The 17,263-nt window shown below is 40.7% G+C and overlaps 1 protein-coding gene across 7 annotated transcripts in view; it reads left to right on the top strand.

Moving 5' to 3' along the window:
• Positions 1 to 17,263, top strand: part of MBNL2 (muscleblind-like splicing regulator 2) — a 161,756-nt gene that overhangs the window by 124,927 nt on the left and 19,566 nt on the right. For 2 of the 7 annotated variants that reach the window (XM_010831517.1, XM_010831519.1), the window contains one exon: positions 8,692 to 8,786. The exons of the other annotated variants lie outside the window; for them this stretch is intronic. In XM_010831517.1, coding sequence (XP_010829819.1) covers positions 8,692 to 8,786 — 95 coding nt within the window. The remainder of the gene's footprint in view (positions 1 to 8,691; positions 8,787 to 17,263) is intronic. 7 annotated transcript variants of the gene reach the window in all.

Below are 17,263 nucleotides of genomic sequence, written 5' to 3'. Positions count from 1 at the left end.
TCTGTAGAGTTAAGTGACCGACTGAACCTATGAGAAGCAAATAGCAGTTAGGGCTTTGGGTTTCTCGTATTTACACAAACTGTGTAAAATTGTTTATGTAAAGAAGACCTCTTATGTGTGACATTTGAAACTTGTCATTAACCCTGAATGACCTAAAAATAGCAATTCCAGTAAATACTAACCTTTTTTTTTCTATTCCTATTCAGAGCACTAAAAAAACAAAAACAAAAAAACAAAATGAGGCTATTCAAATTAAAGCAATCCTCTACTCATATTTTTACATCCATTCTCTCTCTTTTGCCATCCTTCTCAATTTCCACCAAGTTCACAAATATAGAAACCTCTTATCCTCAATTTCTAAGCCAGTGCCTGATAATAGTAGGTGCTAAGGTGCTTAACTCTGTCGTTCTACTAAGAAATGAATTCTATTAATCATAGAATCTTGAAGGTTAAAGGAGTCTTAGTGATCTCCGCATCCAGTTGATTGTTTTACAGATGAGAAAGCTGAGGCCCCCCAAATGTGAAGTGACTTCCCAAGGTGGCAGGACTAATGAGAAAAAGACCTAGAACCCAGTTACCCTGAGACCAGTTTGATTTACATGACATGACACCAGCCGGCCTCCATATGTGGAGGCCAGAGTCCTCTTTTGGAGTCTGATGTAAAACATCAGATAAAAGTGAAGAAGCAAAAATACAATACATGCCAACCCTCCTCCATGTTTTTACCCATTTGCCTGACCACAGACCTATATACACGTACAAACACAAAGATTCACCATAAATGGCTGGGGTTTTGACCTTTTAATCTGAGCTAAACGCAGGGATAATATTTGCAAATTAAACTTTGCTAGAGGATCCAAAAAAAAATTTTTTTTAAAAAGAACCAGGAGTGATTTAAGCTTTAGTGAGAAGACTGTCCATTGAATTCTTAGTTTGAAGTCAAAATTTTCATCCTGTAATAGTGACTTAAAGGTCAATATAGATGAATAACAATTTTATCCTAAAGAAGCATTCTGATCCCAATCCACTTGGGCGGACTTTTCAGGTTTCTTACCCATTTTCTTAAATACTGTAGCATATCTGGAATTAACATAGAAGGGAGTTGAATAAATATTTCTATCCTATTCTTCATATAAAATCTATACTTTGAAATGAATTATTATTAAGAATATTTAGATTGTAGTAAAAATATCAACTGTGTGAGTAAAGTGGTTCTTAGCGAACAGTTTTCTTAGTTTAGTTCTCTTAACATAAATAGACTCACAGACCTATAGAGTGAGTCTCTAAATCAGTAATTATCAGGGCTTCACTCTTGTCCGAATACAGCCTTAATTGGTTGCAGTTGTAGCACAGCAGTAATAGTACTTGTAATCCACTTGATGTCACATGTTTATAAAATAATTACTAGAAGGTAAACTTTTCTTGAGGTTCTGTGTGGTTTCTCCAAGTGTCTTATTTTATAGACCTCATCACTAGATGTTTTAAGGGAGAAAAAAATATGGAAGAATATACTGAGGGGAAAACAGAAAAAGGCAAGTCTGTTTCTGAAGACTGGGTGGTAATGCCACCACCATTTCCTGGGAATGCCTCTGAAAGCCTGGAGCTAAGCCATGCAAAAGACTGAAGGCCTCTAACCTGTACTTAACTCTTCCTCTTTTTGTCAAATCACTGGAAGAATTCTCATTTAAAAATATTTCACCTGGAAACCACTTAAAGACTGCCAAAGCAAGAACAAATAACATCCCTGTTTTGCCATGACCTGATTAGAGTTGGTAAGACACGTGTAGAGGGCCCAAAGGCTGTGCTGGGTGCTGTGGTTGTGCACTTCCGCCCTCTGCTGGACTCTTTAAGAACTGTTCAAATGTGTCCAGCAACCCTCTGTTGAGTGAGCTTTGGGAGCCGAACAGTGGGTCCTAGTCCACTTAATTCTGTGCTTTAGAAGTATTTACCTCTGTAACATGATATAAATATAGTGAACAGACATGTGGATCCCATGCTCTGAAGTGTATTTCAACTTCTGTGAGGTTTTCACATGTTTCTTTTAAATGATGAAAGAATAATTTTATTAAAAGGATTTTAGCATAAGTCCTGGGCTTCCCAGATGGCTCAGTGGTAAAGAATACGCCTCCCAATGCAAGAGAGGCAGGAAACTCGGGTTCGAGCTCTGGGTCGGGAAGATCCTCTGGAGGAGGAAATGGCAACCCACTCCGATATTCTTGCCTGGAAAATTCCATGGACAGAGGAGCCTGGCGGGCTATAGTCCATGGGGTCTCAAAGAGTCAGATGTGACTGAGTGCACTTGCAAACACACACACACACACACACACACACACAGCATAGCATAGTCCATCCCTTAGTTAATTCCATAACAGAAAATTCAGTGTTTATTTTCCTGTAGTTTTTATTTCAGCTTTCTTTCTCATAGGCCACATTTTTAGCCTAATTTAAGATGATAATGATGATAATCAGTCTTTGTTAATCATTGTTGTTTTAAATCCTGCAAATTAAATGATGATGCTCAAAACTTTTTTTGATGATGCTCAAAAAAAATTTTTTAAATTGGTAAATGAAGGGCTCATTACTTTTAAATTAACTGATTTTTCTATAAATACATTAACAATTATCATAAGGATGAAACAAAAAGTGTTTATGTTCTCCTGGAAGTTACGCAAAGAAAGGTCATTCGCAATGAAGTTTTTAATATACTGCTAAAATTCTCCCATTGATACAATGCGACTTTGAATTTTAGGAACTCTGCCTCCAGGCTGGAGAGATACTAATATAAAATATTATGCAAAATATGGGATTCTTCCCCAAACCCATGGTAATATAATTATCACCCTGGTTGATGCCCTAGCACATTGGCAGTGAGTGGGATTTTTCCTTTTTTGATAGGAATTATTTTAACCTAGTGGTTATACTTTTCCTTTGCTCTGTTAAGAAAGTGACAAAAACCACACACAAAAATAGCAGCATAATAATTCTTGACATTTCTCTGACAGGTTTATTCTGAGTTCCTGTAAGTGTTCTTATCACATTACTCTTCAGGATAGTTCTGCCAGTGGAAGGCATAATTATTTGCATTTTGCAGATGGGAAAACTGAGGCTGTGCTTATGCTGCAAAGTGGAATATATGATTCATGGACGTGTCCCGATAATCCTACTCAGAGATTGTAGACTTGAAATATTTGTGCAAGTAAAGCAGAAGACGTTTGAAAAGTCTTTGTTGATAGAATTAATGCCTTAGTGAAATGCTTCTACCAGTCGGAACAGAGATGACCCACTGACTCTCTCATTGACTTAGTTCATTAAGTTGGAAATAGAGAGTAAGTAGAACAGGGAGGTGCTAGCGCAGACCTTCCCTGATGATCAGAAACCATGCTGTTACATAAGCTTCTCACATATCTTGATGAAAGACTGGTCAGTGTTTAGTGGAAACGCTATGTATATAACCACAGCAGAATGTATTTATCCTGTTTAATTCAGCAAGCTGTTCTCGAACACATGGTCTGTTCTGGGTTCCAAAGGAGTAGGAGTACCCAAAGGAGTTCAGAACAAGGCAAAAGTCAAATCTCATGCAGAGCACCGTAGGGAATTGGAGAGTGAAGAAGAAAGAGACAGTGTATTTGGCCATCAGATCTACAGTAGGTGGTGGTGACAAACGACATGCAGCAAGAAAGACTAACTTTGGAAAGAAAGACTTTGCAAAGGAGGAGAAATGCCCTTAGGACTTGGAGAGGAAAATTCTACCAGTGGGGGAAGAGCATCCCAGGCAGGGGGAAGAGCATGGATTGGGAAGAGTGTGCTTGAGGAATAACAAATTGTCTGTTGTATCTCTAGTGTGACATACTGGAGAGGCTGTGTTGGTGGGGGGAGGGTGACAGTGGGGTGAAAAGGCAGAGATGGGGCTTAGAAAGAAATCAGGAGAAGAATCTGACATTGAGTAAGATAGCCACACACTGCAAAAATCATGTGTTTCAAATACTCATATCAGGCTTACCTGGTGGCTCAGCTGGTAAAGAATCCACCTGCATTGTGGGAGACCTGGGTTTAATCCCTGGGTTGGGAAGGTCCCCTGGAGAAGGGAACAGCTACCCACTCCAGTATTCTGGCCTGGAGAATTCCATGGACTGTGTAGTCCATGGGGTCGCAAAGAGTTGGACACGACTGAGCGACTTTTACAATGTTTGTATCACTTTTGGCCCCATAGAGATGCTCATCACATTAATTTGGTTGAGTGTTTCAGCCACGTCCTGAACTGAGGCCAAAGGATAGGCACCCCTAGCCCAGTATGGCTGCAGGAGCCGTTGTTGATGGTTTGCAATCCCGTGACATTTGTGTGTGTTCCAGGAAAGCCCATCCATGTTGGAATGTAAAAGAATAACGTGAAATTTCTAAAGGAGTAACTTTGACTCCAGCCATAGTTGACTTAGTTGACTTTGAAATCATTCACAAACTGGGTACTTTAATGAATTTTAGGAACAAGTTGCTCCCAACACACTCTCACTGGCAGATGAGAACATTCACTCAATTAACTGACTGCCTACTGTGTACCCCATAGATGTAGACAGACATGAACCCTGCCCTCCAGAGTTTACAGCAGAAGAGGAGGGGTGGATTTCAATGAGCAGCCATATAAATGTATAATCAAAATTTTTATGAGTATAATGAATGAGAAAGTAAAGAGTTGAATAAGGTTTAAAATGGAAACTGATTTCAGTGGCATGTGAAGATAGGTAAAAAAACAAGTGAACAGTTTTTGGAAGAGGCAACATATACTTTAAGACTTGAAAATGGGATAAAGATGATTTTTAGGCAGAGGGCTTGGGAGAAGCCCAAAGGCAGGCCAAACATGTGATGAATTTGGTTCAGAGAAATGAGAGGCTAATCTGTCTGGAGCTTGGTGCCAGGGGGAAAGGGGTATAAGATGAGCTGGGCAAACAGACAGAGACTAGACCATGGGAACCTTTATCCTAAAAGCAGTGAGAAGGCAGTGAATCATTTGCAGCAGAGAAGTGAACAGACCTCTATGGGGAAGGTTTACTCCACCAGCAGAATGGAGCCTGGACTAAATGGGGATGAGAATGGAGGCAGGAGGCCCAGTTAGGATGTTACTGCATATCCGAGCCCATGTGTCATGGTGAGAAGTGGCAGTGGAGATAGACCAAGAGACAAACAGAAGGTGCATTTTAGAAGCAGAATTGCTGTGTCTGATTGGTGAGTTGGACCAGGGAATTTCACAAGGGAAAGTGATACCCAGAAGAGCTTTCAGTTTAGGCTACAGCTGCTACATGGACGGTGATGTGTCCCATCTAGCGTGTCTGGAGGTGCAGAAATGGGTGCTGTGGGAAATGCCTGGATGTATTAAATTTGAGATGCTTGTGAGGTCTCCCAAGTAAAAAGTCTGGATAAGCAGTTAGATGGAATGACCTAGCGCTCAGGGGAGCAATCTGGGAGGGATACATAAGTTTGGAAACCTTGAGCTTGTAGATTATATTTAAATCCTACATTGAATGATACCATGGAATGAATGGTATACTAGAAGAAAAGTGTAGAGTAGCTGAAAAGGAATCAGTCTGAGCCCGAAAAACTCTAGTGTATAGAGATATAGAGTGTATGTGTTTGTGTGTGAGTCTCTGTTATCAGAAAATCCAAGAGAAAGAGAAAAGAGTGGTTTATTACAGAGAAGCCAAGTGCTAAATGTTACCATGACTCAGGAAGTTAGATGAAGATGGAAGTGCTCCAACTGACTGCAGAAATGACTTCGCAGTTTGAGTGGAGAGGTGAAAATGAAAGTCAGATTGGAGAGGACTGAAGAACAGATGGGGTCAAGGAAGTGAAAGTGTATGTGTAGGTAACTTTCCAGAAGTTTCATTGTGAAGAAAGTTAGAAAGGTACGGTGTCATGAACAGGATTTGGAGGTGCTTGTATGTGTTTCCAGCTGGATATATTAGCACATGTTTGCTGAAGAATCCAGGAGGAGCCCAGTTAAATAGCCTCTTTTTCTGACTAGTTATTAATATTGGCCTGATCAAAATATGACTGAGCGACTGATCTGATCTGATCTGATCTGATCAAAATACAGATCAAGCCAAAAGTCTCCCTCAGGTGTGATCAGTTCAGCAGAGAGAATAAAGACCTACACATCTCAGAGTCTTTATCTAGTGTCTCAGAAGGCAGTTGTAGAACCCTAAGTGGATATACCTACTTTGATTAAAAACTGCTTCTCTGGCAGCCACATGACACCCAATCTTCAGTTATCTAAATCCTTCCATTACCTTGATTTTCAAGGAGCTGAACCAGAAGTAGATAATTCCTTTTAATACCTTTCTTTTTTTTTGGTATTCCACAACATGCTTTATATTCATGGTCAGTTTTCTGATTCAAGTATATTAATAAGACCATCCACAGATAAGACAGCTATTCCCAGGGAAGGACTGAGATCTAGCCCCCTCCTCGCTCCCTTCTACCCACCGAGACACCTACTTGAGGTTTCCTAGGGGTTTCGCCAAAGGTACCCCTCAGGGGTCACCTAGTAGCAACCGTAACAACCCCCCAACCCCAGTCCTGTCCCAGCCCCAGTTCTGCAGTTTTGCAGAGCCTCTGCCTAAGCAGTGCTTAGTTTTACGGGAAGTCACCGCTTCTTTATCATAATGAATCTCATAACAGAAAATAGATCACACATATCCTGGTCAGCCTGTCAGGGGAACCTCTTCCTACATTGAGGGCTTTCAAGCAGCAATCTAAAATTCACCCGACCCGCAACCCTTTGATTTGGAGGGTACAGAATCTTAATTACTGTTTTTATTTTCATATTGTCATCGACACAAAACATTCTACAATCACACAAGCAAACTCTTGATGCAATAAGGTCAGCGTGATCTAGTGAATACCAAACCTGACCTGGATTTTAGGAATAGATTTCTATTTCTAGCCTTACCCTTGACTCCCACGATGCATGACCTTGGAGTAGTTACTATGCCTCAGATTTTTCATCTGTAAAATACCCACTTCCTGCCTTGGAGGAGGAACTGGAGAATGTCTGTTAAGATACTGTGAGGTCTTAGAGAAAGGAGACCGCCGCATGATCACATGTCATTCTTATTTGAGTCATGTTGATGGAGATGAATCCATAGTATGAAAGGCAGCGAAGAATATCGGCTTCAAATAAGTCAGATATATCTGTGTCCGCACTGAAAATGTGAATGACTCTAAAGACTGTGTTAACTAACCCTACTTATTTCTGGTTGTGCTTCAATCTCACTTTGAATGTTAACTCTAAACCGCTAACCTGTTTCTTTCCCTTTATTCACTTTTTTCCACCTACCATTGCATGACACGCAGGGTCAGTTTTGTGCATGACACCCGCTACCAGTATTGGTAGGTTCCAACCTTTTTTATTTGTCTTTTATAGTATGTACAGTACCTTCACTTGACTGAGATTTATTTCAGAGATGGTAGATAATGCTGTAGGAACTGGTAGATCTGAAGGCTTATTTGGCTTTAGAGTTAACGTTGAGGTTTTAAAATGTACTCATGTACTTAAGAAAATGACCGTTTTAATGTGACTAGAACAACCACTACAAGACATGAGACCACAAGTGCGAGTCTGCTTTTTAATGATCTGTATTTTGTTTCTATTTAGAGTTTATACGGTTTAGTGTAAGGGGGAGAAAAAGCTTACTTTATCAGAGAGGCAGGCTAATTTCATCAATGTTTTAAAGTTTCATGTGGTGTGCCTTTATCTCCTCTTTGCTGTGTGTTAGAGTTATCAGAGTTTCCCAGAAGTACTTATTTTAAAAGATTATACATGGATGTATTTTGAAAACAAATGTCACAACTGCCTTGCTTTACTATACTTTTTGATTTTGTGTTGATTTATTTGTAATGAGTATTTGTACCTTACTATTCCCATAGATGTTAACTTTTAATAATACATACATAAGTTATCCCCACACTTCCCAAAGCCTTGGTACAAAAATCTGTCTTAAGGACATGTGGATGAGTTCCATTTACAGTAAAGAAAAATAAACCCCATTGGTAAAATCTGCCTGTCTATTTCACAGTGTGAAATATATATCTGTTTCACAGTGTGTTAGAAATTACATCAAGGCCATAATTTTTGCTTCACTGTTTATGGACCCAAATAAACCACAACCCCAGTAATTCCAGTTCAAACAGGCAGCCCCAAATTGACCCCCAAATTTCAATTTAACTGCAATTCATTCCAAGAAAATTCTGACTTGCCAAATTAGGCCTACATATTGAGGTTCTGATGTTTTAGAATGATGATTAAAAAATGAATATCATATATTCTTACTTCATTTGGATATTACATTTTGCATTTTTAGAAGCACCCTTTATTATAGGCACCACAGGCACTGAATTGGGAATGATCTATTGCTAGAAGTAAAAATGTTTATAAATACATCAACCAAAGTAATCTGCTTTGGCCTTTCTGGGAATCACTGATTATGTTTTAAAACTTCCTTTAATTGTACTTGTAATAAGCTATTTTCCCTTTTTTATTTCTCTCCCATGCTTCCTTGCTTTGCATTGTGATTGCATGCCATCTGCTGGTTTAACCCATGATGGCTTGCTGCTCTGATATTCACCATGCCAAAATACCACTTCTATTACCATAATGCTACACCCTCCTGTTCATTGCTCCCATGGTTCCCCTCCTGAAAGTACCCATGATGCACAGCGCTACGTCAGCCACTGTCTCTGCAGCAACAACTCCTGCAACAAGTGTCCCCTTCGCAGCAACAGCCACAGCCAATCAGGTTTGCTCCTTTTAAAGCTTTCTTTCACAAATCCCAAACTCTAAATGAGTGCTGATATTTAAAAAAAAAATTCTCGGTGAGAATTTTTTTTTCATGTTTATCCATCAAATTTTATTTTTTTGATTAGTTTATAGCAAGCATTTATGGACAGGTTGCACTTATTTAGAGTTAACATTTACTGCAAATAATGATGTAGCTATGTTTTGTGTTGCACTGTTTGTTTTCGTACCTAATATTGTGTAATTAACCTGACAGGCTTACATTCCTTTTAGTACAGCATTATGTATCCAGTGGTTTGTGAATTGTCACAGGAAAAAAAAAAAAAATGAGAAAAGCATGCCCGGGGGTGCTTCAAAACTGGCTGTATTTGGATTCAGTTCATTCAGACCCTGTTATCCGTTGTAGGGGAAAAGAAACATTCTCCTCTGAGGAAAGCCTCCCTTTTTCCCTTAGTGTCAAATCTGAGGTCTGAATGATTCTGGTTAACATTTCACCTTGGTCTTGTGTGCTCCTCAAACTCACTTGGTTCCCAAGTGAGAGCCAGACGGTACTGGAAGCAGAGTACCGGCCCACCGAGTTCACAAAGGCTGGATATAACCGATAAAGGGGCGTTTAATTCTTTTGGTTTAATGCATGTGCCAATAAGACCATGGATGGACTGTTTCTCAGTGAGGGCCAGTTGGCTGTTTCCTGTCGCCACGGGCTGACTGTAACCCTAACCCCAGCCAACCAACTTGCAAATGTGTGCGCTCAGGGTCCCAGGAGAGGAGTATGAGCATCAGCTCTCGCTTGCCCGGAAAAAAAAAAAAAGTCAACACTTGATTGCGCATGTGCTCCCTTCACAGAAGCGCCATTTTGGTTTTGTTCTTAGTGTAGCGTTTTGGGTTTTTTTGTTTTGTTTTGTTCTTTAACAAAATCGACTGTACTGATAAAAGATGACAAGAATTATAGGAGGAAGGGACAGGGGAAGGTCCCAGGGAATGGAAGAAATTGGGGAAAATGTCTGGGTATAAATGGCAGATTTCAAACTCTATTCTGCAGGCGGGAAGGGCCGATTTACACTTCCTTCCTTTTTTAAGTTAATAAGCGTTGCCAGAGCTGTAGGTCTCATCACTGAAAAAACAGGTGTGAGTGCCCTTGAATGAAGAAACGAAGGCAAAGTCTGTGAGCTCCCCCTGTGTCTTCTGAACGGTGATAGAGCAGAAAGGAACAAAGGCGGGAGGGAACAGAGGCCAGGTGGGCACTCAAGCAATGCCAGCTAGTGACGGCGCCTCAGCTCATCACTCACCACCTCAACAAGCCAGCTTCCCTCTCAGGAGAGCCAACTCGGCCTCCAAACAGATGTAACAAAGAACATCACATCAGTTCTTAGCTGGAGAGGTTTTTTTTTTTTTTTCAAACGATAGGATAGGAGAAGGGAGAGACAGTGTGCGTCCTTCCATTGTTAGATTCAAAGCTCCTCTTTTTACTTGGTCCTTCATAGTAGGGGAACTGGAAATGTTTCTTTTATGTCTAAGTCTAGCCTTCTTGAGCTATGTTTTTGTGATTTTTGACAGAAGTTTTGCTGTAAGGTCCGTTCATAAGAAAACAAGTTTCAAGTGGAATATAGTTTTGGTTACAGTGGAATTTAACATTATATTTTATGGCAAGTTAAGCACTTTTAATACAGAGAGCTCTTTCTTGGGAATAAAAAGGAAGTCAAGATAAATACTTCGGAGTTTTAGGTTATGTCCCTTTATTATGATAAATTCTTGATCCTGTATCATAAATATTTTTGCAACCTAGTGATTTTTTTGGCCCCATTTGGTAGAAAAATACTGAGAGATCACATGCCTATGTGTAAGCTCATGTATTTGTGTAGGGAAGAGGCCTAAGCTATTCATAAACTAAAATATATCACTTTTCAGCGCGGTGTGACTGGTAAAGGAACTAATAAGTTAACTTCAGTTAAGTCCAAAAAAACTAAAATTACACACCTGACAGTAGCTTCAAGAATCCTAGATTCTGTGCTTTGCAGTTTATCAGATAAAATCGTTGCCGGACTTCAGTGATGACAAAGAGAAATCCTTTAGTGGCTCTTGATGAAGTTCTTCTTTCACAAGAACATAACAGAAAAAGAACTAATAGTAAGCATACATTCTCAGATATGATACTCTTAATGTATTTTCAACACATTTCAAGGAGCGGAGCCACTACAAAAGAACGTGAAAATTCTTTTAGTGCCCAGGAATTCAGAATTCAGAGAGATTTCTAATGACAATGAAATGGCAAGTTTTCATCTTATTAAGATTTCACACATTAAACTTACATTGAATCATATGGATGTGAATTATGTGTTGTTTAAGCAAAATGAATCTTGTTTGCTTGCTTGTGAAAATAAGATGAGAACTGGATGGCCGCTAAGGTCCCTTCCAGCTCTTGAGAGTCAACAAGCCTGTGGTTCCTTAGCTGCCATGCTAGGCCCAAAGCATGAGATGATAGAGGTAACCATTCACTTCTGCAGGGGATCTTCCCTGACCCAGAGATCGAACCTGGGTCTCTGCATTGCAGGCAGATTCTTTACCATCTGAGCCACCGGGAAAGCCCTAAACACACAGAGAAGAAAGGGGTGCTGTTGATTTCAGAGTTCAGTGCATGATAGACATCCCTTCCTTCTCTTCACTGAGCCATCTGTTCTTAACACAAAACATGTGGGCTTCCCTGGTGGCTCAGACAGTAAAGAATCTGCCTGCAATGCAGGAGACCCAGGTTCCATCCTTGGGTTGGAAAGATCCCCTGGAGAAGGAAATGGCAACCCCCTCCAGTATTCTTGCCTGGAGAATCCCATGGACAGAGAACCCTGGTGGGCTGCAGTCCAGGGGGTTGCAAAGACTCAGACACAACTGAGCAATGTAAACATGCGGTAGGGGTTTCACAGTATTTTAATTCATTGGACCAACTGTCAGTTCAAATAGTTCAACTCTCATAGGTATTTGTAATTAGATACAAGTCATTCATAGAAGAAGAAGAGAGACCAGAACACCCCGTGACGGCTCCTCCAGCCCAGGCTTCCTTTATATGTCACCCCATGGTGAGTCAAGATGAACCAACAGATTTATAAACTCTACCCTCAGGGCTGAATCAAGATGCCAGCAGTGAAAGTTTTAACTGAACTTAGACTTGCAGTTTCAAATTAAATGACAAGAAAACCGAAATACTTTGGGGAAATAGAGAATAATGTTTTGGTTATTTAGCTCTGGGAGTAGATATAAGAACAAAAGTACAATAAGCAAACCTACCAATAGCTATCTTCTGTTTCAGTTAAGTTCTTTGGGCCTTAATATACAAGTTATACAAATAAAATTATTTACAAATTATGTAGATGTATAAGATACTATTCTAAATGATTTCTCTCATATAATACATTTAATATTATATCATATATTTGATATCATATGAGAAAGAATACATATGTATAGGATACACACAGTCTTACTATAGTGTTAACGATTATTGTTGTCCTCATTTTATAGATGGTGGACCTGAAACCAAGGTTAACTACCTTAGTCAAAGTTAAACATCTAATAAATTGTCTTGCTAGAATATGCTCTTAACCACCTTGCTGTACTGCCTCTCTCTATAATTACAAATGAATGAAAGTCACTTATTCCACAGATAAAACTATCTCTAAAGTGAAACTCAATAACAGCAAGCTCTGTTGCTTTAGGGAAAAATGAAGGAGTTCTGCTAATGCAGCTCGAACTGAGGTGAATTCCAAGCTGGGGCGACGGCCTGAATCTGAGCAGAGCTTCAAGCTAATTATGTAATAGCCAAGTCATGTTTAGAAACTATATACAAGTTGATGTATATTAATTATGATATAGAACTATTCATTAATAGACTATGTAGTATTATACCCAGTGAGTAGACTGAAAATTATGAGTAATTTCTATGCAAGTGAGATGAGAACTAAAATGAGAAGTGGAAAGAAATTAGTCACTAGTCCTAGTGAAGCAGATTCGGGGGCTGCTTTTATGTGAATCACGGCCCTGGACTTTAACCCCAGCCTCTGCCGTTCATCTTGTAAGTAGTATGATGACAAGGGAAATCAGAAATGAAAATGCAGGTACTATATAAGCCATTCAGTTTCAGTCCACTAACAGAAGGTCAGAATGTATAAATCTCTAGGTGCCTATCTTGACGCCAATTTAATCTCAGAGTGTCCAATAAAAGAGGTGAGGTTCACAGCATAGTAGGTGGATTATCTCATTTTTTTCATATTATAAGACATTTTATTAATAAAATGAGAGTAGAGATTGATATCCCTCCAACTGGAATTATTGTGGTATTCTACTGTGTCATAACAAAAGACCTTGATGCTGCCAAAGACTGAAGGCAAAAGTAGAAGGGAGCGGCAGAGGATGAGATGGTGAGATAGCATCACCGACTCAGTGAACGTGAGTTTGAGCAAACTCTGGCAGAGAGTGGAGGACAGAGGAGCCTGGTGTGCTGCAGTCCACCGGGTTGCAAAGAGTCAGACACGACTGAGTGGCTGAACAACAACATCATGCTGTTATTGCTTTATTGGTAGTATTTTTCTGCTTCAAAAATACATTCTGTTTCAAAGGAGGAGAAAATAATTTCCAAGTGAATATATTTTAAATCTTAGTTTCTTCATTTATATACGGAGATTATTCAGCTTACCTAATGACATCCTTGAAGGCCCAATTATATTCGGAGTCTTTCCCTGAACCCCTGCAGCTAGAATTTCTTTTCCTACCCTCTGAATTCCACAAGGACTTGATCGGCACGTCCCTTAAAGCGTCATCATTAGATAGACGGAATGACAGCACAGATGTGCAAAGATGGGGAAGTATAAAGCTTAGTTGAGAAAAACTAACAATCCAGTTGGTTAGAGCACTGGTGTCTGGGAGCGGTGACAGCAGAGGAGTGTTGTGGAGTGTGCAAGACTTTGACGTGGAGTCTGCAAGACTTTAAACGCCAGGGTTAAGGGCTCGGCCTTTACTTGGCCATTGAAAGTTTTTAAGCAGGAAAGTGAGAGGACGCAACTCTAAGAAGAGCAAGCAGATGGATTCGAGGCAGGAGAGTCTGTGGAGCCCAGGGAGAGCCTTCAATTGGGACAGTGGCAGCTGGCAAGGGACGGACTTTGTCCTGCTTCTGCCTGTTACATGGAAACCCAGTGGCTCAGTAGTAAAGAATCTGCTTGCAATGCAGGAGACTTGCAGGAGATGCGGGTTCGATCCTTGGGTTGGGAAGATCCTCTGGAGAGGGAAATGGCAACCCACTCCGGTATTCTTGCCTGGAGAATCCCATGGACAGGGGAGCCTGGTGGGCTACAGTCCACAGGGTCACAAAGAGTTGGCCAAAGAGAAATGTAAGAACGATCTCATGCTATGGCAAAACCTGGTCAAGTAAATGTCACACAGCAGAAAAAGAGATTGGGGCCAACATGAAAGGTTGCCTGCAGGAAGTTGATCTTCTGTAGGACCTGAATTCAGGGATACCAGTTGGGTGGACTCCCTGGTCAAATGCCTCCAGGGTGCTGGCTCCTAACCTGTGGCTCCCCAACCCTGACCTGAGTGAGCCCTCCCGGGTCTTTATTCAAAAGAAAGTGTCCCTTCAGATCTGGAGTGAATACGTGTTGTCTGTATGTCCACAGTTAGAGCTGTGCAGACATGTAGCGAAATGATACATCTAATTCATTCTTGGTCATGGGTCCATGCTAGGAAGACAAATTCTTACATATTGGATATTAGGAATATTTTAATGGAGCACCCCATGCACTGCTTTTAAAGCTGGTGAAATCAAATTATATTTCTGGCAAGATGTTAATAACACTAATCAAATCTCCAAAAAGTGCTGGTTGGCATTTAAAATTAGGACCTTGAGGTCTCGTCACATCTTTTGAATTCTCCTCCAAAGATTAAATCCATTCAGCTGGAAACTGGCCTTAGGAAGAGTTTGTTGAAAATTAGTTAATAACATATTATGCATTCCTACAGCAGAAACTAGTATAATATTGTAAAGCAATTATACTCCAATTAAAAATAATAAAATAATACATATATTCCTAGCCCTTCATTTGTTAGGATATCTCATATGTCAGAAAATCCCCATTTTGCAAACATGTCTGGTAATGTTTAGTATATATAATCATCAATTTCAATCATATCTTACCAGACAAAATAATTACATGCAACCAGATACATATATTATGCTTTATCAGGCTTGTTACAAAGTACTAAAGAGAGATGAGAAAAGTTTAAGAGCATCAGAGTTTACTTACTTCTCACATATAAATGTGAACACAACTTCAAAGCTATTTGTGTACAGAGTCTTGAATATCTATATACAGAGTTATAGTAAATCACCCTATCCTAACTAAGAAATCTAGAAAGGTCAGGTCATGTTTTACTTAATCTCTCGTCTCAGAAAGTTTTATAAAACATCTATTATTCAAAGCCATCTGTTAGGACTATATTCAGACAAATGTAGGAGGCATCAAACATTCCCCACTGTTCCCCACTTGACCTATTTGGAGCCTGTGTTTTTTTCACAAGGAAAATCTGGGTTCTGCAAGGCCCCAGTGTGGGTGAAGCAGACCCCCATCAGCTCCTTCCCCTGAACCACAGCAGAGTCACCAGCCTCCCTGTCCGGATGATCCAACTGTGACTCACTCCTTTCTCACAGTTTGCTGGGTCCCAGGAACAGACGACAGAAAGCCCCTGGGCCCCGAGTATGTTGCGCCCCCAAAAGGCCTGGACAGCAACTATCTAGATCCAGCCCTTGGGAATTAATGCTGGGGCCGCGACACCCGTCTCAGCATCACGGTGCCGCTAAAGGTGTGTGTCGCAGCTTCTCTAACTTTGTGCTGATGTTCTAACTATGGAGGAGGGCTCAGTTTCAGTAATGGATTGGGATGCCTCAAACGAAGGAGAATTGTCATATCAGATACTTTGCAGAGAGAGGGAGTGACTGCGTGTGTGTGTGTATGTGTGCGCTTGTGTGTGCGTGTGTGCGTGTGTAGACAACAGGGTAGGGGGAGAGAGGAGGAGAGAGAGGGAGACTGATTGCTGTATATCTTTTAAAGTCAAAGAGCAAAACAATAAGAATGGCATTTTTGCGTTCATTTAACGCCACTAGTTAAAGCTGCTTGATCATTAGAGTCTGAATTCTATGCTGCAGTGTGGCTGGTGCACTGGAATCCAGACTTGCTGTATGTGCGTGCCAAGTTGCCCAGTTGTGACAGACTCATTGCCACCCCATGGACTGTAGCCCATCAGGCTCCTCTGTACATGGGATTCTCCAGGCAAGAATTCTGGAGTAGGTTGCCATTCCCTTCTCCAGGGGAACTTTCCGACCCAGGGATCGAACCCTGCATTGGCAGGCAGATTCTTTACACTAACACCACCTGGAAAGCTCTCCAAACTTGCTGCTGCAGCTAAGTCACGTCAGTCGTGTCCGACTTTGTGCCACCCCAGAGATGGCAGCCAGTCTGGTCAAAAAAAAAAAAAAATGCTTGAGGTGCAGGGAAGGAGAGGTGGGAGGGCTGCTCCGTATGTCTTAGGAGGAACTGGATCTATGAGAGCCATATAGAGGCAGATTCTGTGTAAGAAGTCAGAAAATAAGAAGAAGAAGGAAAAAAGCCCTTTTATTTTCCTGCCTCAGAAGCAGCCGATTTGCAAAACTACCATGAGATTTAATTAATATATGTATTTGCAGATTCTCCAAGGAAAGGCTAAGTTATATAAGTGTTGTGATCTAGTACATTTTCATTTTTCATGAATAATTTACACCTCATGGTGAGAAACTTGGGCAGGATTCTTTTGTATATAGCACCTAAAGACATCATATCAGTTCCAATTTCGTGCAGCTGAAGAGAAAAATGTCAAGGGTTCTTATGTGGAACTTGGCTGCATGGTGGATCGTCCTGCTTTTATTCTACCTCAAATCCCATCCTCTTTTGCATTTTGATGGAATTGGGTGGGGGGGAATCTTTTCAGATTGAAAAGTCATATTCCCAGTAGTACTTCGGCTTTTGTTGACCATCCTAAAAGTATGCTCATTTTTCTAACCGTAGGTTTTCTCTTTTGAGATAAATATACAGTTCATCCTAGAGGTGTGTTTCCTTCCAGCTGTAGCTGTGTAAGGAAAGAGAGGGGAGGTGCAGTGCAGGAATTTGGATCCATTGCCAAGGGTTGAAAGATGAGTGGGGTCTCATCTGTAATACAGGTTGCTATGGACAGAGTCAGTTTTTGATTTATAGGTATTTCTCTTCCCAAGTTCTGCCACTGCTGCCTGCCTGCCCACACTTCTACCTGCATGTCTGGGGAAGTCGTCAGCCTTGCTGTGTTGGTGGATGGAGAGGAGAGATGCTTTCAGTCTCCCGATACAGAGCCAGCCTGAGTGCCACTACCCTTCCTGGGTATCTCGCCTCCATGAGTCAGGGACAAACTGGCATTAGATGCGGCCTCTTA

This window comes from Bison bison, unplaced genomic scaffold (genome assembly GCF_000754665.1).
Source record: "Bison bison bison isolate TAMUID 2011002044 unplaced genomic scaffold, Bison_UMD1.0 scf7180017864527, whole genome shotgun sequence".
In the NCBI taxonomy this organism is placed as follows: domain Eukaryota; kingdom Metazoa; phylum Chordata; class Mammalia; order Artiodactyla; family Bovidae; genus Bison; species Bison bison.
Note: the sequence above shows the minus strand (reverse complement) of the source record. Positions and strands in the feature narration are given on the sequence as shown.